The 27023-nt window shown below is 59.6% G+C and overlaps 15 protein-coding genes across 17 annotated transcripts; 6 read left to right on the top strand and 9 right to left on the bottom strand.

The window, feature by feature from the left end:
• Nucleotides 1-123: 123 nt before the first annotated feature.
• SDRG_06705 (hypothetical protein) lies at nucleotides 124-1960 on the top strand. Its single transcript, XM_008612503.1, has one exon. The coding sequence runs from the start codon at nucleotides 146-148 to the stop codon at nucleotides 1892-1894; it is 1749 nt and encodes a 582-aa protein (XP_008610725.1). The 5' UTR covers nucleotides 124-145; the 3' UTR covers nucleotides 1895-1960.
• Nucleotides 1961-2449: 489 nt separating this feature from the next.
• Nucleotides 2450-3377, bottom strand: SDRG_06704 (hypothetical protein; the record flags this gene model as incomplete). The annotated part of the gene is made up of 3 exons (XM_008612502.1): nucleotides 2450-3033; nucleotides 3084-3227; nucleotides 3275-3377. 3 exons carry the CDS (start codon nucleotides 3375-3377, stop codon nucleotides 2450-2452), a joined length of 831 nt encoding a protein of 276 aa, XP_008610724.1.
• Nucleotides 3378-3593: 216 nt separating this feature from the next.
• SDRG_06703 (hypothetical protein) lies at nucleotides 3594-4717 on the bottom strand (the record flags this gene model as incomplete). Its single annotated transcript, XM_008612501.1, has 3 exons — nucleotides 3594-3648; nucleotides 3697-3947; nucleotides 3998-4717. 3 exons carry the CDS (start codon nucleotides 4715-4717, stop codon nucleotides 3594-3596), a joined length of 1026 nt encoding a protein of 341 aa, XP_008610723.1.
• Nucleotides 4718-5142: 425 nt separating this feature from the next.
• On the top strand, nucleotides 5143-6101 carry SDRG_06702 (hypothetical protein). Its single transcript, XM_008612500.1, has 3 exons — nucleotides 5143-5271; nucleotides 5317-5492; nucleotides 5546-6101. The coding sequence occupies exons 1-3, from the start codon at nucleotides 5154-5156 to the stop codon at nucleotides 6059-6061; spliced, it is 810 nt and encodes a 269-aa protein (XP_008610722.1). The 5' UTR covers nucleotides 5143-5153; the 3' UTR covers nucleotides 6062-6101.
• A 103-nt stretch (nucleotides 6102-6204) lies between these two features.
• SDRG_06701 (hypothetical protein) lies at nucleotides 6205-7215 on the bottom strand. The gene has a single exon (XM_008612499.1). It carries the CDS (start codon nucleotides 7147-7149, stop codon nucleotides 6355-6357), a length of 795 nt encoding a protein of 264 aa, XP_008610721.1. The 5' UTR covers nucleotides 7150-7215; the 3' UTR covers nucleotides 6205-6354.
• Nucleotides 7216-7592: 377 nt separating this feature from the next.
• On the bottom strand, nucleotides 7593-10221 carry SDRG_06700 (hypothetical protein). The gene is made up of 4 exons (XM_008612498.1): nucleotides 9047-10221; nucleotides 8595-9000; nucleotides 8404-8539; nucleotides 7593-8357 (listed from the first exon to the last, which is right to left on the bottom strand). The coding sequence occupies exons 1-4, from the start codon at nucleotides 10173-10175 to the stop codon at nucleotides 8175-8177; spliced, it is 1854 nt and encodes a 617-aa protein (XP_008610720.1). The 5' UTR covers nucleotides 10176-10221; the 3' UTR covers nucleotides 7593-8174.
• Nucleotides 10222-10404: 183 nt separating this feature from the next.
• SDRG_06699 (hypothetical protein) lies at nucleotides 10405-11629 on the top strand (the record flags this gene model as incomplete). The annotated part of the gene is made up of 4 exons (XM_008612497.1): nucleotides 10405-10793; nucleotides 10845-10976; nucleotides 11025-11369; nucleotides 11416-11629. 4 exons carry the CDS (start codon nucleotides 10405-10407, stop codon nucleotides 11627-11629), a joined length of 1080 nt encoding a protein of 359 aa, XP_008610719.1.
• On the bottom strand, nucleotides 11511-13593 carry SDRG_06698. Of its 2 annotated transcripts, XM_008612496.1 has the most exons (5): nucleotides 13062-13593; nucleotides 12367-13014; nucleotides 12179-12317; nucleotides 11973-12130; nucleotides 11511-11945 (listed from the first exon to the last, which is right to left on the bottom strand). In XM_008612496.1, the coding sequence occupies exons 1-5, from the start codon at nucleotides 13554-13556 to the stop codon at nucleotides 11661-11663; spliced, it is 1725 nt and encodes a 574-aa protein (XP_008610718.1). In that variant the 5' UTR covers nucleotides 13557-13593; the 3' UTR covers nucleotides 11511-11660. The 2 variants fall into 2 exon arrangements, with proteins under 2 accessions (XP_008610718.1, XP_008610717.1); XM_008612495.1 differs by having other exon boundaries at nucleotides 11522-12130.
• A 717-nt stretch (nucleotides 13594-14310) lies between these two features.
• SDRG_06697 (hypothetical protein) lies at nucleotides 14311-16609 on the top strand (the record flags this gene model as incomplete). Its single annotated transcript, XM_008612494.1, has 8 exons — nucleotides 14311-14617; nucleotides 14663-14754; nucleotides 14800-14973; nucleotides 15021-15078; nucleotides 15121-15329; nucleotides 15375-15587; nucleotides 15631-16089; nucleotides 16139-16609. The coding sequence occupies 8 exons, from the start codon at nucleotides 14311-14313 to the stop codon at nucleotides 16607-16609; spliced, it is 1983 nt and encodes a 660-aa protein (XP_008610716.1).
• SDRG_06696 (hypothetical protein) lies at nucleotides 16587-17366 on the bottom strand. Its single transcript, XM_008612493.1, has one exon. It carries the CDS (start codon nucleotides 17342-17344, stop codon nucleotides 16643-16645), a length of 702 nt encoding a protein of 233 aa, XP_008610715.1. The 5' UTR covers nucleotides 17345-17366; the 3' UTR covers nucleotides 16587-16642.
• Nucleotides 17367-17677: 311 nt separating this feature from the next.
• On the top strand, nucleotides 17678-19051 carry SDRG_06695 (hypothetical protein; the record flags this gene model as incomplete). The annotated part of the gene is made up of 10 exons (XM_008612492.1): nucleotides 17678-17725; nucleotides 17774-17836; nucleotides 17884-18077; nucleotides 18120-18200; nucleotides 18248-18329; nucleotides 18371-18467; nucleotides 18513-18614; nucleotides 18660-18749; nucleotides 18795-18818; nucleotides 18867-19051. The coding sequence occupies 10 exons, from the start codon at nucleotides 17678-17680 to the stop codon at nucleotides 19049-19051; spliced, it is 966 nt and encodes a 321-aa protein (XP_008610714.1).
• Nucleotides 19052-19094: 43 nt separating this feature from the next.
• On the bottom strand, nucleotides 19095-20146 carry SDRG_06694 (hypothetical protein; the record flags this gene model as incomplete). Its single annotated transcript, XM_008612491.1, has 4 exons — nucleotides 19095-19253; nucleotides 19300-19417; nucleotides 19458-19681; nucleotides 19733-20146. The coding sequence occupies 4 exons, from the start codon at nucleotides 20144-20146 to the stop codon at nucleotides 19095-19097; spliced, it is 915 nt and encodes a 304-aa protein (XP_008610713.1).
• A 100-nt stretch (nucleotides 20147-20246) lies between these two features.
• SDRG_06693 (hypothetical protein) lies at nucleotides 20247-20729 on the bottom strand (the record flags this gene model as incomplete). The annotated part of the gene is made up of 4 exons (XM_008612490.1): nucleotides 20247-20366; nucleotides 20409-20463; nucleotides 20509-20605; nucleotides 20648-20729. The coding sequence occupies 4 exons, from the start codon at nucleotides 20727-20729 to the stop codon at nucleotides 20247-20249; spliced, it is 354 nt and encodes a 117-aa protein (XP_008610712.1).
• A 917-nt stretch (nucleotides 20730-21646) lies between these two features.
• On the top strand, nucleotides 21647-25236 carry SDRG_06692. 2 transcript variants are annotated; one of them, XM_008612489.1, is made up of 12 exons: nucleotides 21647-21877; nucleotides 21926-22170; nucleotides 22219-22567; nucleotides 22619-22725; nucleotides 22774-23105; nucleotides 23147-23317; nucleotides 23365-23574; nucleotides 23619-23844; nucleotides 23894-24405; nucleotides 24458-24677; nucleotides 24730-24794; nucleotides 24845-25236. In XM_008612489.1, the coding sequence occupies exons 1-12, from the start codon at nucleotides 21753-21755 to the stop codon at nucleotides 25190-25192; spliced, it is 2910 nt and encodes a 969-aa protein (XP_008610711.1). In that variant the 5' UTR covers nucleotides 21647-21752; the 3' UTR covers nucleotides 25193-25236. The 2 variants fall into 2 exon arrangements, with proteins under 2 accessions (XP_008610711.1, XP_008610710.1); XM_008612488.1 differs by having other exon boundaries at nucleotides 23891-24405.
• On the bottom strand, nucleotides 25185-26877 carry SDRG_06691 (CMGC/CDK/CDK8 protein kinase). The gene is made up of 5 exons (XM_008612487.1): nucleotides 26284-26877; nucleotides 25797-26234; nucleotides 25689-25744; nucleotides 25499-25643; nucleotides 25185-25450 (listed from the first exon to the last, which is right to left on the bottom strand). Exons 1-5 carry the CDS (start codon nucleotides 26801-26803, stop codon nucleotides 25245-25247), a joined length of 1365 nt encoding a protein of 454 aa, XP_008610709.1. The 5' UTR covers nucleotides 26804-26877; the 3' UTR covers nucleotides 25185-25244.
• Between the last annotated feature and the right edge of the window lie 146 nt (nucleotides 26878-27023).

Genomic DNA, 27023 nt, shown 5'->3' with positions numbered 1-27023 from the left:
TACGTGGCACTGCATCTCGCCTGCCCACGCCGATGACGGTGTGCGCAACGCAGCGCGTCGACGTCGCCGTCGCGATGGAGTAGGTTTAACCCAGCGCCAGTTTGGGACAAACCCACAGAAAGTCGGAGTTCGAACGATGTGACACATGGCAGGTGCTTTCGCAGCACGCGTTTGGCTCTGCCCCAGCTCTGCCGCGCAATGCTGTCATTTCCCAATTGCGATCAAGATGCGCATTACCTCCATCCTCGCGTCGCTCGCGGCCGCAGCCACGTCCGTGATGGCGCTTGACCGCCAGCTCTACGCGCTCAACTACGCATCGTGCCCCGACGATACCAACATGCCGCTCGACCTCGACAAGCTCAAGGACATCACGCACACCGTCCGCATGTACTCGATGGACGAAGCTTGCATGACGCGCCTCTACTGGCACGCGGGCTGGCGCAACATGAAGATCTGGCTCGGCATCTGGTCCGAGGCCGACGCCAAGATCGACTCGTTCGATGGCGAGTTCCAGCGCCTCAAGAACCTCGTCGAGAAGGGCATGGTCAACAACAACAACGTCGTTGGCATCCAGGTCTCGTCCGAGGCCATCTACCGCTACTACATCCAGGGCCAGCACGACTTTGCCGACAAGGGCCCGATCAACCGCATCATCAAGCACTACAAGGACGTCAAGGCCTACCTTCGCAGCAAGAACCTCTTCTTCCCGGTCGTCATCACCGACATCATGGACTCGTACAAGTACTTTCCGGAGCTCTACGCCAACACGGACGTCGTCTCGGTCAACGCGTTTGCCATGTGGCAGAACAAGACAGCGGTCGAAGGTGTCCCCACTCTGTACAACGACTTCCAAGGCATTTGGAACTCGGCGCGTGCGCTCGGCAAGCCCGTCGTGCTCTCCGAGACGGGGTGGGCCACGGGCGGCACGGCGAGTGTCGTCGCCGAGACGTCGCCGGAGGCCCAAGCGCTCTACACCAAGGAGTTTATCTCGTTCGCGGAGCAGCAGAACGTCAACTACTACTACTTTTCGTCGTTCGACGGCAACCGCGACCCCGAGATCGAGCGCCACTTTGGCCTCTTTGACAACACGCGTACGATGAAGCCGCTCATTGCGTCGCTCACGGTGGGTGCTGCGCCGACGGCCGTCCGCCTCCACAGTGACGCGAACGTGCTCAAGGCCGGCAGCTACAAGCAGGGCGAAAGCTTTGGCAAGCTCTCGATCTCGGCGCCCGCCAAGGGCCTCACGGACCGCCTGGACAATGAGATCTGGTTCTATAACCAGGCCGACTCGGGCTGGCTCAAGTCGCGCTCGACGAACGCGTGCCTTCAAGGCAACGGCAAGGGCCAGTTTGTGTCGGTCGCGCGCTGCGACGCTGCCAAGGCCAGCCAGCGCTGGAGCTTCAACGGCAACGGTGCCCAGATCGGCAACCTCTGCCTCACCAAGAGCCTCAAGCTCGCCACGTGCTCGAACGACAACAAGGGTCTCACGAAGGTCGACATGGGTTCGCAGGAGCTTCGCATTGCCGTCGCGGGCTCGGACCTCGAGCTCACCGAATACTATGGCGCGTTGAGCGTGCGCTCGGCGCCGATGGCTGGCGCGATCCCCGAGACGCAGTTGTGGTACTACGACCCGATGCTCCAGACGATCAAGAACAAGGCCAACCAGAACAGCTGCCTCGATGCGTGGGAGTTCAAGGACTACGGCGGTGTCCACGTCTACAACTGCGACGCGACCAACGACAACCAGCAGTGGCAGTACAACGACAAGACGGGCCAGATCATGCACGCGCGCAAGCTCGGCCTTTGCCTCTCGAGCGACGCCTCCAACGGCAACGTCTACCTCCTCTCGTGCGACGTCAACAACGCCGGCCAGCGCTTCCAAATGAACCTCTAAGTAGCGTCCACTCTCTCTGTACGTTCGCAATGGATGTCCCTGAATTCAGTATCATTTTATCTATCAGCCCACCGGCCTTGCACCAACTTTACGGCCAACTGCGATATATATCGAGAGGGGCCTTCGGTGAAGGCCGCGACGACGAGAGAGCATCTTCGAGGTGATGCTTGTCAATGAATCCCCTGATCGCACACAACTCGTGGCTTGATTCGATTGTAGCGCAGTTGGCACGGATATGTCGAGGCTCTAACGGCTCGGCGTCTGCGCTGCCTCATGGTTCGACCTTAAGTGCGGCTAATAACACGCAGATGCCATCGTCCCAAGTCCAGCACTGCGTCCTTGCGGCGTTGGCTCAACCAGCTTAACTCGAGCTCAGCTGGTCTCGTCGAAGTCCTTGATTCTAGGCTGTGGACTTGTCGATATTTTCTGGGACCAAATACCTCCCACATCGTATAGATACGTGTTTTGAATACGAGGTTTTTCCTGGTCCGTGGTGCTGCCACGTACGTAAATATGACGAGCAATGTAAAGAACGTTCAATAAATTTGCGGGGGCTTAGATCGGCGTCGCGTTGGCCATGTCCAGTCGGTCGTACTGGACGCAGCCCAGCATCGCCTCTGGGAGCTCGTCCTCCTTTTGCCCCTCGAGCACGAGCCCAATGTCGACGGTGAGCGACGAGACGCACATGCGGCACATGGACGTGACCTTGCGCGCGACAGCGTCCGAACTCACATCGACGACGGCCTCGAGGTAGTGCTTGCCGCGGAACCACTGGATCGGCAGCGCTTTCGCCAATATAAAGGGTTTGGAGCCCACGGCCTTGCGTACCATCCACGGCCCGTGCACGATGCGCGGAATGAGCTTGAGGCGAGCGTTGCGGAACTCGTCCGAGCCGTCAAGGAACGCCCGCCAAAGCCGGCCGAACGCCGAGTCCTCCGTCCCGGCCACCGGCGTCCGCAGTGCAAAGTAGTTGACGTACGTCACCTCGGGCTTGCCGGGCAGGATAATGTTGAGGACGAAGAGCTCGTTCGCTGGGTACAGCGTGTGGAAGTGGGCGACGACGCCGTCGCGGCGCGCAGCAGCATGCAAGAACGCTTCTTTCTTCCCCTGGAACACGTCGACCCAGACCAAGTCGCACTCTACCGCATCGCTCGTCAAACAACGATACGAATGAGGATAGAGGACGTACTGGGGTGATCCACGGCCTCCTTGACACTGTCGGTGAGGTACTTTTTACTGCGGACGCGAAACTCGGACGGCGACGGCTCGCGCCAATTGGCTGTCACCGCCGCGTGCTGGGGCACACGGTCTCTGAACGTGTTCTTCCAAAACTCTGCGCGATGGCTCGTGAGATTCCACTGAGAAGAGTTGACAGTGTACCCGCATCTTCGTCGGCGCCGGGGTTGCTGGCACTGACGGCCCCTTTCGAGAGGGTCTTGGCCGTCGCGAGGTTCACGGGGGCTTCAGCTGCGAGCGGAATCATGAGCGATGGCCCCGAGCGCGCGGTTATATTCATCGAGGACGGAATCGCGCTGTACGAAGAACGCGTTACCGCTGCGACGCGCCCCCTTCGTTATTCCAACTGACGCGAAAGCGGCCTATTGATAGCTCACCGCCCTGACTATATAAAGCCGCGACTGTTCTTTGCAAAGCTTTTGTGAATAAACTTAGAGGACAGTAGCTTATTGGGCGAAACAAGCTAGGCCGCGGGCGGAGCGTAGAACGGGTCCCACTCGAGCGGACTTGTGGGTATTCTACGTAGATGGTTAGTGCGCTAAGCTCCAATATCCATCGAGACGCACGGTAGGCTGGCATCGAACGCGGCCGACTTGTTGGCGGTGCCATCGCTATTGACGACCGAGAGCTCCTTACGAGGTCGGTGGAGCCCGTAGCAGTGTTTCTTCGTGCTGCGGTAGGAATTTTGGTGCTGCACACTGGCCGACGACGTTCGGCACCGAAACGCGCAAAAGCCAAAGACGCTCAGGTGGTGCGGTGCGCCGTACACGGGGTGGGCGGGGTTGGCGTGCAGGAGGAAATGCCGCAGAATCTCACGCTACAATTTGGTCGGCTGCTCCGAGCTAATGCGAAAAAGAAGAAACGTACATGGTCGGGGCTCATGCAGCACGATACGCAGCGCTCGTACTCGCTGCAGCAGTGGGGTGCGGCGACGTTGCAAGAGGTACAGCTGAAGGTAACAGTACTCGCAGCCACTGGGCAGCACCCCGAGGGCAGCAAGGACTCGCGGCTACACGTGGCGCCGCGGGCGTCGGTAATGAACGCTGTCGTCTCGGCGGTGTGTTTGCACAAAGTGGAAGTATCGTCGGGTTCAAAGTCTTGCCAGCGCAACTTGGCCTTGGTGACGTCAAGCCCCGGCGCGTGGTTCAACAAGATCTTGGACCGAATGCTGGCTTCGTCCGTGTGCACCCGAGGCGCATACTGCGTCCGCGCGTAGTACATTTGCGGCAAGGACAAAACAAAGCGCACGATGGTGAAGAGGATGAGGCACAAAAAGATGGCCACGGGCGGCGTGACGCGGCGACGCGTGGCCGTCTCGTCGCTGCTACCATGGACCGGGTTGACGCGGCTGAAGCAGCGCGTATAGCTGTGATGAAGGCAGACCATGCTCCACGAGAAGCCGCGGCCAAGTGCCCGGCAGCCGCGCCGACACACCTCGCGGGCAACGCGCCCAGCATAGATCGCGACGGCGCGTTGGCGGCTGCAGACGCCAGCGGACGCCGGTTGCACAGGCGCATAGCGCTTGCGGTCAAAGGCGAGCGCCGACCGGACCGACTGCACGCGGTCGAACACAGGGTTGTGCGCCATGAAGCACCCGCGACGAGCGTCCTGGCGCGACTATGCGGCATGCACCGCCGACGTACTGCGCCGGATTGTTTCCGGATCGTTGCGTTACTCCGATTACAAGTGGCATTTGCCATATTTAACAACAGGATCGCGCGGGTAATACACTGTTTGAAACACTGTACTATGTTACGGTTTCGACGCGGCAGCGCCGATGCCAGCCATTGCCAAAGTCGCACTCCGCACGCATGAGCGCTGTGAAGTCGCTTGTGAGATGCTATGGCGAGTCTGCGAGCTTGGATGGTCGCTTCAACAGGCAGTGACGCTCGCGCGCTCTGAGTTCCGCCGAATTCGCATGAAGGTTTTGCAGCCGGCGTGTAATTCGGCGGGATTTTGGCCAATCAAACGAGTGGGATTTTCGATCCACCGCAGGATCTTCGTCATTTTCGCTTTTCACAGGATGCTCAAGACCGCTGCCTCTGGCCTGCGCCACGCGTCGACCCGCAGCACGACCGCAAGCGGCTCGATGGTCTACGAGTCGGAGCGCGCTGCCATGGAGTACCTCCAGTTCCACTATGGTAGAGTAAGACCAAGATCTGACCTTGTCTCTGACATGCGCTCAGGCAAGCCCGAAGAAGTTGTCCCGTACCCGTTCGCTCCCAAAGACGCGCTGGCCTTCCTTCATCGCACCGTCGCTGACACGGTTCCACTCACACGCCCCGAGATGCGCCATCGTGCGCTGGAAGTCGGCTGCTCCGTCGGGCGGTCCTCGTTTGAGCTCAGCCGCACCTTTGACGAGGTACATTGCTTGTGCCCAATGATCAGTGACATCATCATCTCTGGAATGCCTAGGTCATCGGCATTGACTTTTCGCATCATTTCATCGACGTGGCCAACCAGATGAAGACGCATGGGTCGACGACGTACGAGGCTCACATCCAAGGCGACATTACGGCGATGCGCACCGCCGCCGTGCCGGCGGGCATCGACCGGACCAAGGTCCATTTTGAGCAAGGCGACGCGTGCGACCTGGGCGAGCATCTCGGCACTTTCGACTGCGTCTTTGCGTCCAATCTGCTCTGCCGCGTGCCCCGCCCGCGGCTCTTTCTCGACCGCCTCCCGTCGCTCGTCAAGAAGGACGGCATCCTCGCGCTCGTGAGCCCGTACTCGTGGCTCGAAGAATACACCGCCAAGGAGCACTGGATCGGCGCGACGCCAGAGGCAGGCGACTCGTTCGTCGAGCTCGAGCGCATCCTGAGCACGTCGTTTGAGCTCGTGGAGCGCACGCAATACCCGTTCTTGATCCGCGAGCACGACCGCAAGTTCCAGTGGGGCGTCTCGGACGGTACCTTTTGGCGCCGCAAGTAGTCTAGGAACCGTAATCAATGTTGCTCGAGTGATTATTGCTGTCCGACCTCGGCACCGTCGCATGAGTACGTCATCGAGGATGGGGTCAAGACCTCGTCGGCAAGTCCGATGCTATCGTTCGAGGCGCAACGTAGACAAGGGAATGAAGAAGAAGCAGCTGCGCGACGCGTCTCGAGGGCCGCAATGATGCGGTCCTCGAGGGCAGCGTGCGCGCTGCAATAAAATATTATAATCTAAGGTCCTATCTTATCTACGAAAGTTGGGGCTAGTGGTACAGGCGACGGAAGAGTCGCTTAGGCGTTGACGCCGAGAGGGAAGACGTTGCGCCGCTTCGGGTTGGAAGGCGCGCGCGTCCGCTTCTTACAGTTGGTGGCGCTCGCAATGCCGTACGACGTAGTCGCGCCGTTCGTCGAGCCGTAGCTCGAGCCAAGACTGCTCGAGCTCGCGGTCGACGAAAACTGCGGATCGCAGTACGTCATGTCCGTGTCGTCGAACGAGCGCACCATGTCCGTTACATACACGAGCTGGCCGCCTTGAGCCGGGTCGGGCCGGACGCAGTGCTTGAACTCGCCGCCTTGCGTGCGCGAGAAGATGTAGTGGTTGGCGAGCTCGTTGTAGTAGCGCGAGTACGCCTCGGACGTCACGTGGAGGCTAAAGTTGGTCAAGAGGAGAAACTCGACCTCGAGCTCGTTCATCTCCGAGCCGGGCACGCCGCCAACCTTGGCGTAGTACGCGTTGTTGAAGTACTGGTCGTCAAAGAACTTGGCCGCGAGCACGATCGCCGTGATGATGACGCGGTGCACGTTGAGCTCGGTCATGACAAAGCCCTGCATCTGGTGCAGGCGGTCAATGTAGATGAGCGCTAGCACAAAGCACTCGGGGCTACAGGCCGCGTACGTCTGGATGCGCAAGAGGTAGTCCAGGATCGAGATCTGCGGCGCGCGGAAGGCTTCAAATTTGGTCCGGCGCATGTAGCCGGCGGGAATGGCGTCCGCCGACTGGACCATGGACTCTAGCACCGCGGAGAGCGTCTGGACGATGGCGCGGGCGCGGTCGTCTTCCTCGGGTGTGCTCTGGTGATGCTGCATGCTCGGCCAAGACGGTGTCGACGGCAATAGCGGAAATGATGGCTTTAGATAGCGCTGGTATCCTGCGAAATGAACGCGGTAGGCTCCAGCAGTTTGACGTCGAATAAAACTCGAGTATTTTTATTCTACCTTCTGCCGCTTTTTTATTCGAACACTGGCCTCTATATCTTGTTGTTTGTATGCAACTGCTGTGACGTGCCATTGAAAGCCAGGGTTGGGCGACCGAAAAACGTATTAAAAACCGCCCGCCAGTGGCCGCAAAGTCTTTTTTTATTGCCATAAACCTCTCAGATATGATACCTCCGAGCGTAAATACGCAGCGACGCATGGAGTTATGTGACAAACGCACTCCATGTCGGCGTGCTTGGTCGTGTATTATCAGCCGCCTCGTCACGCCCCGGAATCGGTAAAACGCGTTTTAGGGCACACCTCGCGAGGTGTTTTGGCCCGCGACGTCGGTGCGTTAAATGAGTTTTACCTGTGAAAGTCGATATTCTCAGCGGCCAGCCCTACCCCGCGTGGCTCTCCCTTTCTTTTTCTTTTCTTTCCTCACCACTCAAACCAAGGGCCCAATAAGCGCGGCCTCCGGCCATGTCGCACTCGTCCTACTCTCGCCGCCTGGACGCGGCCGCCATGCCGATGGCTTCGAGGCGGACGACGGCAATGGCCTTCTGCGTGAGGTCATGGGTCCGATGAGTATGGGCGGCTCTACGGGCAGGAGGCGCGTGGCCTTGTAGCAAGCGGGTGGCTGCTTGGGTACTGCCATGATGAACTGGTCGAAAGATGACCCGAGAAGAATTCATGTGTGTCCAGCGTGCCACTGTGACGACTGACGGTGGCTGCTTGGCGTGGTCATCCTCGGACGCCGCCTTGGGTGCAAAGGCGCGCTTGCTTCTCGCGCACGTGCGACACGGAGGTTGGCAAGAAGGCTCGAGAAAGGACAGTCGCGGTCATGTTGCTTGTTTACCATGCCGCTATGCTGAAGTAGCAAGCCGTACGCCTCGTCGCGAGTAGCCACAAGTCCGTCACTCGGCAACAGCCAGGGAGCTGCCGGCGTCGAGATCGTCGAGCGCCATCTTGACGCGCTGTACAAAGACATCGATCTTGGCCGCCGACGTCTCGCGCGGCGTGCGCACCGAGACGTCGACCTCGAGCGAGATGAATTGGATCGCCACGTCACAAAAGTAAAAGGCGTCGGGCGTTGCCGGCTATTGCACGTGGCGTCAGGCTCGGTGCCGGCGACAGAATGCGTACCTCGGCCGTGTAGAATAAATATTTGTCGGTGAGCTGCACCGAGCCGCTGGCCATGCAGACGAGCCCCATCTCGTAGAAGCGCGTCATGACGGCGTTGGCGTCGGGCCGCAGCGAAATCGCCCGCTGCCACTTGGCACTAATAGCGGCACGTTGTCGTTGATCCCCATGTGGTTTATACGAGATGAACATACCGCTCCATGTACTCGCCCCAGAGCGACTCGAACCGCTTGGGATGCATTCGAATGGACGCATCGAGCACGAGAGGCTCGGGTGCAGGTGTCGACGGAAACAACGGCGCTGGACAGACAGGTGATACGACGCGCGCTGGCTGCCCCCATACGTGCTGCGGGTCTGTCTCCTGCGCAAGGACTGTCGGTGGCTTTGTTGCCGGCAGCAGCCCGTCGTCTTCTTCACAGTGATCGTCATATTCATCCAGGCTACCGTCAGTCGTGTCTTGAATGTTGTCCTTTGGGTACCGCGTCTTTTGCTTCTTCCGGCCAACGAGCTGCGTCCAGGCCAGCGACCGGTTGCGAAGACGCGAGTAGGCAAAGTACGACGTGTAGATGACCACGCCCAGTACGAGGCACGCCGAGATGGCTACGCGCCATCATCATGACTGATAGAATGCACTTGCTGTGCGTACCTTTAAAAGTGGACGACGGAAACGCGCTGTTGTCGACGGCACCTTGGCTGTGGAGACGGTTTCGCACGCGCGCAAACGCGTCTTCGTCATCGGCCATGGGCTGCGCATCGAGCGCCACGAGCGCGTCCGTGTCATGCGTCACGTCCGGCGCACTTGTCACCGGGCGCGTGGCTGCTTCAGTTCTTGCAGGTGCGTCCAGCATCGCCGTGATTGCAGTTTCGACCGGCGTGCCCGAGCTTTGCACCAAGTGGAGAGATACAAGCAGGTCCGGTGCCACGAGAGTCGGGTCGACGCCGACGTTGGGAAGCATCGGACCTCGGAAGGTGAGCGACGTCTTGTGTTTGGGCTGCAGCACGATCGGCTCGGGCAGCGCGAGCACCGTGTCGCGCCAGTCGCTCATGCCGTAGCACACAATCGCGTATACCGTCACGGACGTGCCACCGGTGTTGTGCGCGATGAGCGTCGCTTCGAAGGACGGGACGCCGTTGGACGCTGGCGAGACGAGAGCAACCACAGATCGTACCGGTGTCAAGACGAGGGCAGCAGGCGCAGTACTCGCGGATCGATGGTATACGCGCAAACGGCTAATGGCCTTGTCCTGGTCGGCGCTGAGCGGCAGCGCCATCACGGTGTAGAGGATCGGGATCTGCTTCTGGACGGACATGAGCCACTGCTCGTTGGAGGTTGTGGCAGGCGCGCACAGCGTAAAGACGACAAATGGCTTGGCGCTATCGTGGGGGGACGGGGCGAGATCGCGGAACTGGACCTCGTATTGCAGTGGCAAGCTGGCGCTCAATTGACTCTCAACGTACTTGCTGAAGGCTGGAATGTCGACAAAGGCTTTTGCAAAGTTGAGGTCGAACGTGAAGCCACCGTCGACGCACCACTGGGTCATCGGCTTCTTCGTGGTTGCGAGATTTGCAGCCTTTATGGTCGTGGCCATGATCGTTGCTGGCACGATCGTCGTCGCCTTGCTCGTTGTGGCGTTGGCCACTGCAGGCGCGGTTGCATTCCGCTCGGGAAGAAGTGCACGTAGCTCGGGCGGGTGCTGCAGCGCCACGTCCGGAGCAGCGCAGTCGGCCGCATGCAGCGCGGTCAGGAGCAGCACGATGGTCGCCCAGCGTCGCATGCTGCTGGTCCCGTTAACCCGACAAAAGTGAGATCTAGGATCGAATAGAAAACTCAAGTCACTCGAACTTTCGACAAACGTACCACGTGATTGGCATAAAATTCTGTCGATTTTGCCCAATCAGAAAACATATTTATCTACCCAATCAAACGCGTCATGCGCGGTCGCAACACCAGCGATTGGTCCATATGTCGTGGCCAACCTTCCACAATACATCCAATCAAACAGCATGGCGGCGACAGGCACCAGCGAGATTGAACCAGCGGCGAAGCGGCTCAAGACCGAGGACGCGCCGCTCGTGTCCTTTGTGATCCCAGCGCACAATGCGTCGGCGACCATTGACGACTGCCTCGAGTCCATCTGCAGCTCCACGTACCGGCCTCTTGAGATTGCAGTCTACGACGATGCGTCCTCGGACGACACGCTCGCCAAGCTCCACGCGTGGGTGCCCAAGTGCGCCGCTGCAGACATTACACTGCACGTAGTCGAACAGAAAAAGGCCACGCCAGGCGGCGCCGGCTACGCCAAGAACCGTGCGGCCGACGTCTGCACGGGCGCCTACCTCGCCTTTCTCGACTCGGACGACATGGTCGTGTCCGAGCGCGTCGCCGTCCAGCTGTACGCTAGCCATTCGACTGCATGTCGCTCACAATGTCCTGATTCTCGTAGCAAGATGGCACAAGACGACCCGAACGTCATTGTGGGCGCCAACTTTCGACGCATTCCCGAAGGCTCCACGTGGCATTACACGGCGTGGGCCAACAGCCTCACGAAGGAGCAGCTCGTGCTCCAGCAGTACCGGTTGAATGCCTGCGCGCCATGAGCATGTAAGCTCATATGTACTCGTAGCGAGTGCACGATCATCATGCCCACGTGGTTCATGCGCCGCGAGCGCTTCTTGACAGTCGGCGGCTTTGACGAAGCCCCCGAAGGCGTCACGATTCCCGAAGACTTGATCTTCTTCCTCAAGCACCTCGAGATGGGCGGCTCGCTCGACAAGGCGTCGGACGAACTCGTCATCTACCGGCACTCGAGCGGGTCCGTCTGCAGCAAACTGCCGCGCCGGGTCCTCCTCCGCACGCGCCTCGCGTCCCTCGAGCGCCGCGTGCTCAGCCAGTGGGCCTCGTTCACGATCTGGGGCTGCGGCCGCGACGGCAAAAACTTTTTTGTCGACCTCTCGACCGACGGCAAGCAGTACGATAGCTCAGAATGTCTCAGAACTTATTCGACGTGGCGCTAGCAAGGTCGCGGCGTTCTGCGATGTCAACGTCAAGAAGATCGGGTCGACGTACTACTGCCGCGAGACCAAGAAGCACGTGCCCATCATCCACTTCTCCGAGGCCAAGCCGCCGATCATCTGCTGCGTGTCAATGGGGCGCACGGACGGCGAGCTCGAAGCCAACATCCAGTCGCTCGGGCTCGTCCAGGGCGTCAATTTTTGGCATTTTAATTAGCAAAGACGGCGATACATGCACGTTATAAAACCTAGTTGAGCAAGTGGTTGAGCGCCATCGACACGTCCCCGTTGTACTGCGCCAGGAGGCGCGAGTTGGTCGCGCGGTCCGAAAAACCCATGCTCTCGAGCGCCTCGAGCTCCGAGGCATACGGCGCTGCCTGCACGACGACCGGCGCCGAGACAACCACGGGCGCCGGCGGCGCCTGCGACACGACTTCGGGGGCTGCGACAGCCACCTGGGGCGCCGCACCCGCATAGAAGGTCTTGGGCACCGCCGTCGGAAAGAAGTTTTGGGGAGCCGCCGCCCCGACAACCTGCGGTGCGGCTGCCGGGAGAACAACCTGCGGTGCGGCTGCCGGGAGCACGACTTCGTTCGAGGCCGGGGGCTTGAGCTCGTGCGTAGTCGTCTTGTTGCCAACGACCAAAATGTCAACCCAGAACCGCTGGCCAAAGCGCTTGCCGTCGGTCGTCGAGAGGCGCCAGTACCCCGTGTAGCGCGCTACACAATATCATGAGCGTCCGCAAAATTTAGCGTGCTATGTACTACCGGGCTTGGACGGCGCCTGCATGTCGACCGAGACATCAATCATCTTGCCGGGCGGCAGGATCGGAATTGAGATCAGACTCGACTCGGTTTCCAAGTGGTCCCCACCAACGCACACGAGCTCCGTCTTGGCCGGCCAGCGCTAGTCAAACGCGCAATAAGAAACCACACGGCTTGCCAACAGTACATACCGTCTTGCCGTCGTTCTTGAGACGCCACGTCTTAACAAACGAGTCGCCGGCGCGGACAGTCGAGCCATCCGGGAAGCTCACGTCGCCCATAAAGGCCACCGACGGCTTCGAGTCGACGTCGTCCGCGTCCATGATGCCGTGGTTGGTGCTCGAAAGCGCCGCTTCCTGTGCCGCCTTCTCAGCGAGTTCCTTCTGCTCCTTTCGCGCTTGGTTCATCGCCTGGATGTGGATAATGGTCTCGGCAATCCAGCGAATGCGACTCTCGCGCGAGAGCGCTTGGATCTGCTCGCTGCTGACGCCGCAGTTGAACATGACTTCGCCGGCTTGGTCGCTCGAGAGCGACCACAAATCGGTAAAGAACTTGCCCGTGACAAACTCCAAGAGCTGGTGGACGAGCGATGGATCTTCAGGGAGGGGCGGCAGCGTCTGTGAGACGCTCGATGCGTGCTTGGCTTGCTGGTGCGCGTGCACCTGCACCTGGATCGCATGCATGATACTCTCGAGGAGGTCCTTGATGTCCGGGCACTTCTCCATGAGGGCCGTGGCCATGTCTTGAAGCTGACCGCCGGCGAACATCGACGCAACGCCTTCGACCACCGATCCCCCTTCCTTGATGACTGTCGACACGTTCTCAAAGTACGACGTGTACTATGCAAGTAGCATAAGTACAATAAAGTGTATGCGTTGCTGCGTACCTTGGCATCCGCCATCATGTCAATCATGGCGCCTTGCACACCTGGCACATGCAGAAGCGTCGTCATGTCCTTCTTCATGGGCGCTTGGTCGTTCGAGCACTCCCATTTGTCAAGGAGGCGGCTCAAGTCGACAAAAAGGGCCAGCGAGCACTCCGAGTCGAACGAGACAGTCGCATCTTGGTCGACAACTTGGCGTTTGCCCGAGACGACCATCTTGAAGATGTCGCCTTCCGTCTCCATGAGGCGAATGCCTTCCTTGAGCTCGGCGTCGTTCGTGATGCGCACTTGCTCGCCTTCGTCGTCGAGGTAGTAGAAGAAGACTTCGGCGTGCTGCAGCGCCGGGAAGGCAATGTCGAGCGCATACTTCTGGAGCTCGCCGAAGGTGAAGAGCTCCGTCGAGGACGCGCGGCCGACCATATCGCGCAGGTCGGCGACCTTGACCCGGCGCATGTCCTGCGCCTCCTTGTGCAGGAGCTTGAGCGTCGTAATGGGCATCGGGCTTCTTTGGGAATGGGGTTTCGGCGAAAAATAAGTCGGCTTTTTGGCCAATCCCGTTGCGACCAAGCGCGGCGCAAGATTCCGAATTCGAACCCGCGTTTAAACACCACCCCAAACGCGTTTTTTAAATGCAACGCGCTCCGTGGGCCCGCCACGTCATTGGCCGCGCACGAGTTTGCCTTTGCCGTTGGGCTGCACCTCAGCGCAGCACCTTGTGGCTGTCCACAGCTGAAGGCGTGCAAGAATATGGAAGGCTCGGATCAGGCCTGAGCAAATGATGGTCAACGATCCACGCCCAAGAGAACACCACTCCAGAAGCACTCTCGGGAGGCTCCAGCAGACTTCAGTGCGAGAAGTGAAGCCGGTCAAAGGAGCCAGGCGCTTGGTAACTTCCATGCTGGCAAGTTTGTTGTTTTGTGGATTTACTGTACAAGCTTGGATACCTGCAATAGTGTTGTTGAAATGAATTATTATCGCTTGCCCTGCCTCAGTAGTGTAGTAGTGGAGCATAACAATGGGTGCTCTCAACGCCCACTTCTTTGCCCTCGACTTGGGCCACAAAAGCACGCCAAGAAGCTCGTTCTCTCGAAAGTGTGAGGGCCAGCGACCAAGGTTTATTGACCCTTCTTGGAATGGCGGCACGTTTAACCCCGTAGAGACCAGTTTAAACGGCATTGGTTTACCGGACATCTGGCGGGTGTTTCCGGATAGTGGCATGGTTGAGGCTTGATTTCGCAGTGGCGGTGAGCTGATGACCAAGCGCCCGCTCGACGTGCAGGCTACTGAGGACTCGACGTTCGTCGAGTCGACTACGTACACGGACAAGGCGCTACCGGAAGGATGGAAGAAGGTTTCACACCGATCGGGCCTGACCTGCTTCCTGCACGAAGCCTCCGGCGTCGTGACGTGGACCGAGCCTTATGTCGTCGAACTTAGTGACGCAGCCAGCGTTAGCACAGCCGCAGCGACACACGTGCCTCCGCTCGACATCTTTGCGTCCGGCTGCGGCATGCGCCATCCAGATCGCAATCGCCCGGTGAAGATGGTCCAAGCCGACGGTACGCATGCGACGAGTGTCGCCCAGCCCTCATCATCCTCCGTAGCTATCATTCGGCGCCTCAGCAAAACAGTTCTTGGCGACCGGGAGCCAACTGTAACCCCGAATCCGGCGCCGGCTCCGAAACCCACCGAGCAGGTACTCATGCGCATTTGCATCGCCGCCTCATGCGCCATCGCGTAGCCGAGTTTGGACCCGCGCAAGAGGCTCAAGGCCAATCACCAGAATGGCGCGTCGACGCCGTCACCGCCGCGCCGCCCGACAAAGCAAGAAGCCAAGAGCGGTAGGCCCAAGATCGTTCTCAACGGCGTCACGGTCGACGAGCCGACGGGGAAGACAGCGATGGCCTTCTTACTCGTATTACAACAACGTCCCGTGGATACGAGCATGACGACTGTGTGTAGGACTATGCAAAGAACTGGGTGGATGCGATCCCAGAGTACGAGCAGACCAACTCGACCAGTTCGTACTCGCCTTCGTAGCTCACGGCTTATGTCGTCACAGGTAGTGACGCGCCGTTCCGGTGCAGCGTGGCGATTGGCGGCCGAGAGTACGGCCTCGCCGACGCGTCCTCCAAGCAGCTCGCGCGACAGAAGGCAGCCGAAGCGGCGCTCGAGACGCTTGTACCAGGCTACTGGCGCACGCTCAAGAGCGGCGGTGCGACGCACGAAGTCGACACGATGGCCGCCGAGCTCTCGGCAGCGCCGACCTTTGTACGCACCTCTGCGTACGCTAGGATTTATAAATCCTTGGGCTAGACGCTGGACCGTTTCCAGCCTTTACTGATCGACGACCGGCTCGTGCTCCAAGGCTGCATGGACCTCAGCGTCAAGACGCCGGCGCAGCTTCTCTCGGAGTACGCGACACGTCACAAGGGTATCGCGATCAACTACACGCATTTCAACGTCCCGTTTGCGACCGACCGCAACAAGTTCAAGGTCGTCGCGTCGACGGGCAAGCACTCGGCCGAGGTGCGTTTGGCTGGCGTCGGCGGTACCCAGCGTCCTCTCGTAGGCAGTCGCGCCCAACAAGAAACTCGCCAAGCAATATGCGGCCCAAGCCCTCCTCAAAGTGCTCCATCCCCAAATTGGGACCTACTACGACATGGTCCAGCACCACGAGAGGGTCGTGCTCAAGACGTCGTCGGCCCACAAGCCCAAGCCCGTCGTGCTGCCCACCTCAACAGCGCTTCTCGGAACGCCGCCGACGCAACCGGCCACCAGCATCCTTCCGAGCCCGAGCACCACCAGTCGGTTCCAACCGCGACCGAGTGCGCCGCCGCGTGCCGATCCCTACCGCAGCAACGCACCGTCGTCGGCATCGATGGCATCGAGTCAGCAGCACAACCATGGAAACAACCACATGAACGATCGCCGCCCGCCGCCAGTGGCTGTCGCGTCTCGGTATGGCCAGCGCGACTACGGCAGCAAGTCCGAGACATCGCCGCACCAAGGAGGACCGTCCGCGCCCAAGGTAACGAACGCTGTCGACGGCTCGATGCCTTACCCTTTCCGACACGTAGCCGCACTACGCGCCACCGAGCATGTCGGGCTATGGAGTCTCGCCATCGTCGTCGTCGTCGTACCGCGGGTACCACGGTGATACGAAGGCCCACGAAGGCAACGGGGGGTACCAGGCCCCCAAACAGCGAGGCGGCTACGGTGACATCAAGCGGGAGCCCGTCGAAGACAAGAAGCGCGAGCCCATCTTTGGCGACGCACCGCCCTACTACGCCGAAGCGCCGCGCGATGGGTATGGCCGCCCCGCGCCATTTGGGTATCGCCCGTCGCCCCCCCCGGCGCAGTGGCAGCAGACAGCGTCGTACGCACCGCAGTCGGCGTACGCAGCGCAGTCGGCGTATCCGCCTACGTCCGGGGGTCTCCTGCCCCCGCCGCCGACCCGCCTGACGCCCAGCGCCAACTACGGGAAGGCGTCGCCCAACAATCCACTGCAACAGCTCAAGTCGGAGCTGCGAAAGTCGCTCCAATACTAGTAGTTTTGAATGAATATACCCACGTCCTTGTGTCTACTGTGGCTGCGGCGGCTCGGCGAGCAAGCTGCGGAGCTGCTCGACGTTGACGAGCATGGGCACAACCTGCCCGTTGATCAAAAAGTCCAGCGGACGGTACACCGACACGCTGCTCGGTCGCACGGGTGCAGACGTCGGCCGCGCGTCGCTCGGCAATAGAACCGGCACCATGGGCGCCTCGGCAAACGTCGCCTCGTACGACGATGTCGGCGGTACCTGGAGGACGCGCGCTGGCTCGGCCTTGGGCACGCCCTCGAGACCGTCGATGTCGCTACCGTCTCTTCGCTTGAGGTAGACGAAGAGCTCGAGCTTGTACGCGGTTTGGCCGCCACGACGGACCGACGCATTGTTCCACGCTGACGTGATCGCCGCCATGTAGTTGCCGATCTCAATGCAGACGTACTCCTTCTGCGTCGCGTTCGTGCTCGTTTTCAGAAACACTTTGACCACGCTCGGAATCTTGACGAGCTTGGCCTTGCCCTGTGACGGCGGGTTCGGGCTCTCGTTGTGCGTCACGACTGCGCGGTCCAGGTAGTTGGCCGCCTTGGAGAAGAGCACGTTGAAGCCCTCCTCGAGGACGTGCTCAAACTCGTACGTCGCAACGGTTTTGCGGCTCTTGTCGCGCTGCCCGGCCTTGACGGTGAGGAGCACGGGGAGGCTTGGGGGCAGCGGTGCCATGATTCCCTTCGGTGGACCCATCAATTGAATTATTTTATTCGTTGCCGCGTGCGGCGATTTCGTCTGGCTATTCGCACGCAACTGAATATTATGTTTGTATCAATAAGATAAGAGAGGTGGCACGTCCCAAGTTTTTTTCGCGCCCTCGCCGCAGCGCACGCCGCATACACAATTGATCTGATGAAAAAAAGCCTGCTCTGTGCTCGTTCGCCTTGTTTGTACACTTCGACACTGAAAAATGCGCTATTAGGACTGTGGTGAGAGTGGGGTTGCGTGCAATTAGCTAGAGAAAAGACGGTTGCCCCCGCATTGCGGAGCAATTCTCTTTCACTTTTGGCGAGAAGCGACGCGAGCATGGCATCGTACAGCTTCTACTCGCTCGTCTCGGCGGTCAAGGACAAGGTAGACGCTGCATGCGAGCCAATCGGGGCTAACGCATCAGTGATGTAGTCGGCTAAGGCCATTTCGACCTTGAGCTCGGACCTCCAGGAGTTTTCAACGACCGTCCAGGGCGTACGCGCACGCTGCAACTGTTCTCTGGCCTTAGCTTCTGCGCCTAGGACGTTGCCGAGGTGGCCAAGCAAGTAAAGAAGAAGGTTGAGGAAACGATGGAGTCGAAGCCTGCCGCTGAATCGACGGACGAAGCGGCGCCAGCGGACAGCAACAAAGCGCGCGAGCTCCAAGCCACGGTGACCGCGTCGCTTTTTGCGTTTGGGGCCACGCTCGAGTCGGTTGGCTCCAAGCTGCTTACAAGGTATAGCAACGACTGCAGTACATGCGTCATCCGTTTCTGCAGTGCGGATGAGTTTATCGGTGGCTTTGCCGGCGACGAAACCAACGACACGGCGGCCGACGAGCCGCTGGACGAAGCCGCGAGGTAAGCAACCGCTGCATCTTCCTTGCATGGGCTCACTGCGACTACAGTGCTCGCCGCTTCCGACTCTCGGCGATGCAGAACGCAGACGAAACGTACGTCGAGCCGCCAACCAACGCCGACGCCTACACGGTCCGCAGCGCAACTCGCCCTTTGCCTGACGTGCTCTGTAGAAGTGGCGAGAAGCCATTTCGGACGACGACTGGGCGGCGCTGTGCGCTGAGGTCGTTGAGCATTACCCGACTGTCGACGCCAAGCGCCAAGAACTCGGTCGCACTCGTTGAAAGCGACCTCCGACGTCTCACAGTCATCTAGTGCCGGAAATGGTCTCGGAGGACGCGTTTTGGGGCCATTACCTCTACAAGGCGTCGCGTCTTGCAGCCCAAGAGCAGCGTAGCGCCCAGCTATTGCAAAAGGGTCTGTGATCGGAGACTGGTCACCTTCCTTGCTCATGCTGCGTAGTGGCCGGCGCGAGCGGGGACGAAGAAGAGATTGGCTGGGACGTCGACTCGCCGCTCGCGAGCCCCACGACAGCGGCGGCCAAAAAAGAGCGTACGAGCACTGTATCCCACCTCGTAAAACTCAAGTTCTCTGTAGCAGCTGCGCCACAGTCGGCCTCCGGTACCCTGTAGCATTCTAAGAACGTACCGCGTGAGCGTTGCTGGGTAGAGACCAAGACGACGCCGGTGACGTCCCACCACTCGGACGATTGGATCGATGTCGATGAGACCAAGAAGGCGCCGGAAGCAGCCGCGATTGTGCTCGCGGACGAAGAAGTGCTCGATTGGGGCGACGACAACGAGCCCGCGCCGGCGGCCAAGTCGGCGAGCGACGACTGGGGCCAATGGGAGTAATAAACGAGTGTCGCCAGACACGACTCGACAGCGTATGTTCATTCTACTGGTCTCGATGCTGCCCATGATGGCCTACGACCCGGAGACTGGCGGGCGACTGGTGGGCCTTCCAGCGCTGGCGCAGGAGCTGCATCGCCGCCTTGCCACTCTCGGCGTGCGCTGGGTCGTTCATGGACGTGTACGTGGGCGGGTCACACACAGCCTGTGTAGCAAATGAGTGAACATCAAGCGACATGAGATCTCGATACCAGTGCCGACGCGAAGCAGTGCTTGTAGCCTCCGTCGATCAAGTACATTTCCGGGTACAACAGCTCGGGGTACGTGGCAGCGTGGAGGCAGCGGTCGCGGCGCCGTATGTGCCGCATCCTACGGAGCACATGACGCATGGTTACGAGACATGGCCTACATTTCGGGCGCTCGTTTCGCGGAAAACTCGCAGTAAAAGATGAGCGCGGTTGTCGTCGATTGCGCGAGCGACGGCGCAAAGAAGACGTGCTCAACATCGTCTGGCGATGGCAATGACGTGGCACCTCGAAGTCGCCCGCCTTCATATTCGTACGTAAAGCGGCAGTCGAAGAAGCGAGCGCCTTGTAACGAGGCTGGGAGGACGCCTTGCAACACCTCAAGCGCCTGCATACGTCCCCTGTGAGCACCCCGCTCGGCTAGCTATATGCAACGTACGGTGGTTGGCGAAATGACGTGCAGGTCAGGATGCTGCGACGATCGGACTGTTGGCAGCTTCGGCTCGTACGGCTTGAAAGGTACACCGTGCAGCACTGGCGCCGAGTTGCAGCGTGCAAACTTGGGATGTGAAGGACTCGCTATCTCATCGCCACTCAACAGCGCAAGCCGGCGTGGCGCCTTTCGCGCCGGCCCATGCTCGTACGCGTTCTCGTCGTTGACCAGGTCGGAGCAGCGCTTCAACGCAATGGGCGTCTCGGGGGAGAAGAGCGCTCGCTTGCTGCTCCGCGGAACACGTCGGCGCCGCGGCGACGTCACGAGGCCCGTTGGGTCCGACGACTTGCGGGCCAGCATAGGCGTCGGAGCCTCGGGTAGCAGCCGTCCGGGCTGCGGCGTGGCTGTCTCGTCCATCATGCGGCGTCGTAATTTTATTGAAGCCAAATTCAAGTCGGATACAGTGGCCCAATGAATTGCATTGGTCACGGATTAAAAATCGTGGCCGCGACCACTCGTCCTACTCCATCGTCGCGTCCACGGGCGTCGCGCCCTCCTTCTGCCGGTTGTTGAGGAAGTGAAGCCAATGGAGGCCTTGCTGCGCATGGACCATGTCGCGGAAGCTGTCGTGCGCGATCATCTATATGGACGAGATGAGGCGTGGTGCATGCTTGCAGTCTACCTGGCGGAACTTTTCGTCGTCGAGCAGGTCGAGGAACGTGAGCGCATGTGGGTAGCTACGCAGGGTCGTATGAGCGTCATGGCGGGAAGCGCGAGCGTACTTGATGTACTTGGCGTACTCGGGCTTCTTCCAGTACTTCAAGTACGTGAGGTAGTTGAGGAAGACCGGGTCCTCAAAGTATCGGTTGATCGCGAGGTCTACACCAGCATGAGCCTCCGCCTAGGTAGACGCAGCAGCACGGTTGAGGTACGACGGGCTCGCCAAGCACTGGATGAACTCGAGCTCGATCTGGAAGCGGATGTCGTCCGTTGGGAGCTCCATCGTGTAGCGCCTGAAGTGTTACGCGAGAGCGCATTGGTAGAAATTTGCCTGGATTTTAGCCAATCCGCACCGATTGGGTCCTTCCGGAAATGGAATGTCCGCCCTTGCATGATGAGCTGATCGCTAGCGTAACATCATGACGAATGCGGACGTGTTGTAATCCTCGCCGCTCTCGCGACACGTTCGCGAGCGATGACGAGGTCGAGGACCTGCCTGTTTCCTTGAGCTGGCAATAAACGACTAATGTAGTAGAAGTTCTATAAACTGCGAGCGGCTTCAAACGACCGGAGTGTACTGTGCGAGGGAGCTGGGCGACTGACGAGTGATGCAATTTGAATCCATCGACCGTCGCATATGCTCATCCATCTCAGATTGGATTGCACTGCAGCGTGGAGCCGCGTTGATACAGCGTCATGATCCTCGAGGAACGCGGCGTGGGTTGCGTGTACTACTGAGCCAAGAGTCCAGCGTACGCTGCAGCTACTCCGCCGACGCGGCACAGGGATTTGTGGTCAGTGCGCCGCCATTCTTGATCTGGCATCTCGGCCGCTGAACTTTTTTAGTTGTTTTGGCTTCGCCGACCGGGACCAAAGTCGACAGCCTCGCTGGACGCCGCCGCTAGAATCACGCAAACTTGCCGTTCCGCCCAGTGTAGCACGCCACTAGCGCCATTGAAAAGGACCACTCGTATCGGTTTCCCATAATACATGCAAATAATTGAGGAATGCAGCGTCATCGCGCGTTGTGGTGGCTCCTCGGCACTTGGCAATTGTGGCGGGACTGGGAAGAATGGCGTGTCTGTAGCCGCGCCTGTCACACCTTACATTTTGTTCCGGTAGGACAAGTCCTGACACGCACATGGCTGTTCCACCCCAACGCGTTTTCGATCGCCCTACATACATATATCGAGATGAAATTAAAATTCATGATTTAAAGATGTCCTAATTAGGCGTGGGTTCAGCTTTTTTGCAACCTTGCGCAAGGCGCGATACCCACTCGGGTGTCCCGCTGACCATTCTCGACATGTCGGGGTCGTCCGGAGCCCATCTGCGCGGACGCAATGGCTCGACCGATGACAACCGGCGCATCAAATTCGCAGCGCCGTCGTACCTGCGCGACCTCAACGATGTGCTCATCCAGGTCTCGAGGTGCGTACATGCTGCCATCGCGATCTTCCCGCACTCAGTTCTTATTAGCGTCCTCTCGTTCGTTGGCTGCGCCTATATCTTGTACCGGTTCTTTCGGCACAAGACCGGTGCGACGCGAGACATTACGACGATGCTTGTCGCGACGCTGGCCGCTGTCGACCTCTGGACCGCTGTCGCCAAGTTCCCAGCCACATCGTTCACCTACTCTCGGAACCGGACAGACCCGAAGAGCGCGCCGACGTACCTTTCGTGCCAGGTCCAAGGCTTCTTCATCGACTTTCTCTCGACGCACGGTAGCATCCCTGGCGATCACAACCGAGGACTCATGCTGCTATCTCTAGTTGTCCTGTGGAATGCGATCATGGCGTTCAACCTCCTGCGCTGGGTCGTGTACCGGGACACACAGGAGAAGATGCGACGGCGGTACCCGTGGTACTTTTTCGCCACCGCCTTCTTCTGCCTTGGCTGGACCTTCTGGCTCGCGCTGCCCGTGTACCATCTCCGCCGTCGCCACAACGCTGGGGATGCCTTGGTCCACCAGTCGCTCCTTGGCCCGTCTACGTTCTTTTGCTGGATCGCAGATCCCGACACGGCCTTGTATCACTTCTATACGTTTGTATTTGCTGCCATTATCTTCATGGTCGGCGTGCTCGTCAAGGTGCGCAGCGTCATTCGGCAGCGCGCTGCGGGGTACGGCGAGCCTTCGATGCGCCATGCTTGACACTCATATTCGTACGGTAGAACAAACTACCAGCAAACGGAGCATGCGCTCTTGGTCATCCAGCGCCAGCTCTACCTCTATGTGATGAGCTTCCTCGTCCTGTACCTCCCAATATCTGTCTATCGAAGTCCGTCGTCTCGTCCATGTTCCACCAAGGCTGACGTATATGGCTTAGTCAGCGACGCGGCGTGCGACGCTTCATACTACAAGGCGCCCACCTTTTGCATGCAGATCGTGCCGACCTTTGGCGTGTTTGCGCAAACGCTCATCAACCTCCAGGGCTTTGTGAACGCCGTCATTTTCGGCGGCTTTCTCTCGCTCGGCTGCAAGCGCCAGCCGCGCCCGACGTCCGACTCGTTCCTGGGACTGGCCTCGCCGAGCGTTGTCATGGAGGACACGCAATCCAACATGTCGCACTACACGCCGTTCGATGTGTGCGACCGCGTCTCGATCTATGCGTCCACGTTCAACATGGCCGAGGGTGCCGTACCGACCCGAGCGGCGTTGGTACGTCGTACGAAATATCCACGTGGGCTCATTTCGCGTAGGCGGCGTGGATCCCGCGCGGGCACGACGTGTACGTCATCGGCCTGCAAGAGTGCTTGGCGCTGGACGAGACGCGGTCCGAGTTGCTGACGCACCTCGAAACGACCAACAACCAGCGCTACACTGCGTATCACCGCGAGATCGGAAGCAAGCAAACCACCCTTGGCTACCACGTACGCTACAAGTCCAAATGCGTCATGTCTCAAGACGGAGAGATTAGGGTTACATTGCGATCGCGGTCTACGTCGCGACGAGTGATGTCGAGTGCGGTCGCTTTGAGATGTTCCTCGACGGCATGTCCAAGGTTCACCGGGGCAAGAGCCTCATTGGCATGGGCCGCGCGTCCAACAAGGGCGCGGTCGGCTTTGCGTTTCGGTACTTTGACACGACGTTTGCGGTCGCGAGCTGCCACTTGGCGTCCGACTCTTCGGTACTTTTGTCCCCTAGGTTCGTATCTCCGACCCAGTTTTTTAGGGCAAGAGCAAGATGAAGAAGCGGCACAAGGACGCGGCGAGCATCCTTCGTAGCATGAATCTCCAGTCGATGGGCGTTGAGTTTGACTTCCAGCACATGGTGCACCACACGATCTTCATGGGCGACCTCAACTACCGCCTCACGGCGCAGCAAGCGACGCCCACCGACGTGCTCAAGCTCATGGTGACCATCATCAACCGGCGTCTCATGCTCGACCCGCCCCGGGGTACGATCGAATCTTTTGATTTGCGTAGAGATTCAAGCAAGCGTAGTAGACCTGTACGATTCGGATGGCATGACGTACGGCGTGACGACGTCGCCGGGCAACGACACGGTGCTTCTGGACGACATGACGCTCGCCGAGCACGACGGCTTCAAAAGCCCCGTCCGCGCCATCAACCGGTATGCCAAGGACGCCAACTGGACGCTCCTCCTCCAGCACGACGAGTTGGTCGCGGCGCTGCAGACGGGCGCGGCTTTTGCGGGCTTTTCCGAAGCCATGATTACCTTTGCACCGACGTTCCGACGGGCGCTGGGCACGCAGCTGCCCACCAACCGGCGGCTCAACATTCGCGACTTGCAGGAGCTCTACACGACGATCCTCTCGGACGGCGGCCTCCGCGTCCCGTCGTACACGGACCGCATCTTGTACCACTCGCTCCCCGACCTCCAAGACAAGGTCCGGTGTGTCAAGTACTTTAGCTGCGAAGACGTGACCACGTCGGACCACAAGCCTGTCGCGAGCATTTTCCATGTCGCCATCGAAAAGTCACCACGCACGGACGACGTAAGACTCGCCCGCTTGCGTTGATCTTGGGCTCATGGAGCGTGATGCGCAGATGGTTGTGAAGAAGTGCACCGTGTCGGTCTCCAACGTGCACATTACGTGGGCGTCGCCGCTGGAGACGATGCTCTTGCCGCCGTCGCCCGATGTGGACGAAGACGACGAGTCGCCGAGTCTCACGGCGTCGCCACTGGGCCCGCTGCCGCACTCGTCCATGATGTCATCGACTTGGGCGTCGTCGATGGGCACCTCGAGCACGACCAAGACCCACCGAGGTACCTTGATTCAACCCTTGCCCTATTGATCAAGGACTCAAGCGAACCGTAGGACCGATTGTCGTCCGCAGTCTTTTTCCGTTGCCGAGCGAAGACGACTTTGCCGAGTCGCGCGAGGTACACGATGTCTCTGCTCCTGGACACGACTCGATGTCTGTGCTTTCTAGCTCAACGAGCTCGCGGAGCAGTTGACGTTCCACTCGGGGTACCTCTGTCCGGCGGTTCGAAGCGCGTGCCAAACAACAACGCTCAAGCAGTTTGAAGCCACGGGAGTGAAGCAGTCGGCGGTGCTCTTGCCCAAGAAGCACATGCACCTCGCCCTCAACTTCCAGTCTTCGTCGTCGACGGGCTACAGCATTGGGCAGTGCGTCATCGGCGTCGTCCCGGCGCAGCACCGTCGCGGTCGCAAAGTGGACTTCCAAGCTGTTCTGACAAGCGGCGGCCGTCACATGGGCGAGATCACGGGCCGTTTGAGTCTCAAGATGGATGTCGCGCCAAACGCCAGCACCGTGTAAGTAGTAACGATTATTTAGAGGGATATTATGATGATGACCACCAACCTTGCGTTCATCGGCGCCGCTGCTTGGGACTGCGCGGGTTGGGCGCCAGCGATCCCGACGGACGCTTGGCGACCGGGTTGGCATTGTACCCTGGCGGCGGCGGGCCGCTCCACTGGCGACCGCTGTGGTTGGGCGGCGGCACCATCCCCGCCGGTGGCTCGGGGCGCTTCATGCCGGGCGGCACTTGGCCGTTCGGTCGCATCGCACGGCGGGCTGCACACGAGTGGTGAGAGGCAAGCCATTCCGATCACGGAGTCGTACCCTCGTCGTCGTCCTTGGCGTCATGGTGCGCGGGCGACTTGCGGTTCGGGAGCATGTCTTCCGTGATAGGCTCAATCTTTTGCTTGAGAAAGACGATGGGCTCCTTGTTGGGCTCGTCGAGCGCCCAGTCGCGCGGGTACGGCTCCTACACTCCCACGTCCCAACTTGTACCCAAAGATCTACGACGTACGCATTTGAAGTAGTCGTGCGTGAGGGCCTCGGCTGCCGTGATGCGCTTCTCCGGGTCTACCATATCGCAAGTATCAACGTGGATGGTCGTCTCGCCGTTCTACTGTACCGTAGTGGAGCATGCGCGAGATGAGGTCGCGCAAGAGCACCGACGAGTGGCCAGTGCCAAACTTGACGAAGTCGTGGAGCTTGGACGTCGTGCCGTAGTCGCGCTCCTTGCACATCTGCATCATGTTCTCGTACTCGGGGAGGCACTCGAGCCCGTCCCACGTCTGCGGCGTCGGCATGCCCATGATCTTGAAGATCTTGTCGCACTGATCTTTCTGGAACGGCGCGTTCGTGCCCTCGGCCTCCTTGCCGCAAAAGAGCTCGCGCGTGTTGAGGATCTCGGCAAAGATGCACCCGACCGCCCACATGTCGACGGCTTTGGTGTAGTGCTTGGCGCCGAGGAGGAGCTCGGGCGCGCGGTACCACAACGTCACGACGACGCGCTCGACGTCCGTGAGCGCCTTGATCGGGTCCTTGTATATCCGCGCAAGGCCGAAATCTACGACCATCGATGGATGAGAAAATGGGCATGGCCTGGCGCGTCGGACCGGCGAGCTTGACTTGGCCGCGGCGCCGCCCGTGGCCGACGACGAGGATGTTCTGGGGCTTCATATCGCGGTGCATGACCCAATTGTCGTGCATGTACTTGACGCCCTTGAGGATCTGGTGCATGAACGACTTCTTCGTGTACTCGGAAAGCGGCTTTTGCTTGCTCTGGATGATGATATCGCGCAGGTCGTGGTCCGCGTAGTCGAAGACGAGCGCGAGGCTCGTGCCCCGCGGATCGACATGCACATCGTGGAGGTGGACGACGTTGTCGTGGTGCATCTCGCGCAGGATCTTGATCTCGCGCACGGTCGCGATCGAGAGCACGACGTCGTTCTTGCCCTCCTTATGCGACTTGATCATCTTGACGGCAAAGCTCTGCTCGTCGTCGTCCATGCGGCTGTCCCGCGCCTGGAGCTCGGCCTTGTACACGAGGCCATACGTCCCCTCGCCGATCTTCCCGATGAGCTTGTACTTGTCCGTGAGCTTGACCCGCTGCTGGTACAACGAGTGGCGTCGCATGCCCGCTAATTCGTACTGAGGCAACCGCAATTCCACGCGTATTTTTATTCCGCCGAGTCTTGTGGAGCGGCGTGTGTTTCGCCACGTAAACTGTTTATTGTATTTTATTTCCATCCCTCGCGTCCGAATTACGGATAGCATATCCGGAATACGTACCACACAACATCAATTAATTGCTGCTTTTGGGATTGAGTTTTGAGTTTTTAGAGGTATTTGTGCA

The sequence above is a fragment of the Saprolegnia diclina genome (assembly GCF_000281045.1).
Source record: "Saprolegnia diclina VS20 unplaced genomic scaffold supercont1.18, whole genome shotgun sequence".
NCBI classification, from domain to species: Eukaryota; Oomycota; class Saprolegniomycetes; order Saprolegniales; family Saprolegniaceae; genus Saprolegnia; species Saprolegnia diclina.
This window is presented reverse-complemented; position numbering and strand designations above follow the sequence as displayed.

Coding starts and splice junctions, on each gene's coding strand:
- SDRG_06705 (XM_008612503.1), top strand. CDS start 146: ATGGCAGGTGCTTTCGCAGCACGCGTTTGGCTCTGCCCCAGCTCTGCC.
- SDRG_06702 (XM_008612500.1), top strand. CDS start 5,154: ATGCTCAAGACCGCTGCCTCTGGCCTGCGCCACGCGTCGACCCGCAGC. Junction 5,272..5,316: donor GTACCTCCAGTTCCACTATG/GTAGAGTAAGAC, acceptor ACATGCGCTCAG/GCAAGCCCGAAGAAGTTGTC. Junction 5,493..5,545: donor TCAGCCGCACCTTTGACGAG/GTACATTGCTTG, acceptor TGGAATGCCTAG/GTCATCGGCATTGACTTTTC.
- SDRG_06701 (XM_008612499.1), bottom strand. CDS start 7,149: ATGCAGCATCACCAGAGCACACCCGAGGAAGACGACCGCGCCCGCGCC.
- SDRG_06700 (XM_008612498.1), bottom strand. CDS start 10,175: ATGCGACGCTGGGCGACCATCGTGCTGCTCCTGACCGCGCTGCATGCG. Junction 9,001..9,046: donor TCCGTCGTCCACTTTTAAAG/GTACGCACAGCA, acceptor GATGGCGCGTAG/CCATCTCGGCGTGCCTCGTA. Junction 8,540..8,594: donor TGGGGCGAGTACATGGAGCG/GTATGTTCATCT, acceptor TGCCGCTATTAG/TGCCAAGTGGCAGCGGGCGA.
- SDRG_06698 (XM_008612495.1), bottom strand. CDS start 13,556: ATGCCCATTACGACGCTCAAGCTCCTGCACAAGGAGGCGCAGGACATG. Junction 13,015..13,061: donor ACATGATGGCGGATGCCAAG/GTACGCAGCAAC, acceptor CTACTTGCATAG/TACACGTCGTACTTTGAGAA. Junction 12,318..12,366: donor TCAAGAACGACGGCAAGACG/GTATGTACTGTT, acceptor GCGTTTGACTAG/CGCTGGCCGGCCAAGACGGA.
- SDRG_06696 (XM_008612493.1), bottom strand. CDS start 17,344: ATGGGTCCACCGAAGGGAATCATGGCACCGCTGCCCCCAAGCCTCCCC.
- SDRG_06692 (XM_008612488.1), top strand. CDS start 21,753: ATGTCGGGGTCGTCCGGAGCCCATCTGCGCGGACGCAATGGCTCGACC. Junction 21,878..21,925: donor GTGCTCATCCAGGTCTCGAG/GTGCGTACATGC, acceptor AGTTCTTATTAG/CGTCCTCTCGTTCGTTGGCT. Junction 24,678..24,729: donor CACGACCAAGACCCACCGAG/GTACCTTGATTC, acceptor AGCGAACCGTAG/GACCGATTGTCGTCCGCAGT.
- SDRG_06691 (XM_008612487.1), bottom strand. CDS start 26,803: ATGCGACGCCACTCGTTGTACCAGCAGCGGGTCAAGCTCACGGACAAG. Junction 26,235..26,283: donor CGGCCAAGTCAAGCTCGCCG/GTCCGACGCGCC, acceptor CGATGGTCGTAG/ATTTCGGCCTTGCGCGGATA. Junction 25,745..25,796: donor CTCGCGCATGCTCCACTACG/GTACAGTAGAAC, acceptor GCGATATGGTAG/ACCCGGAGAAGCGCATCACG.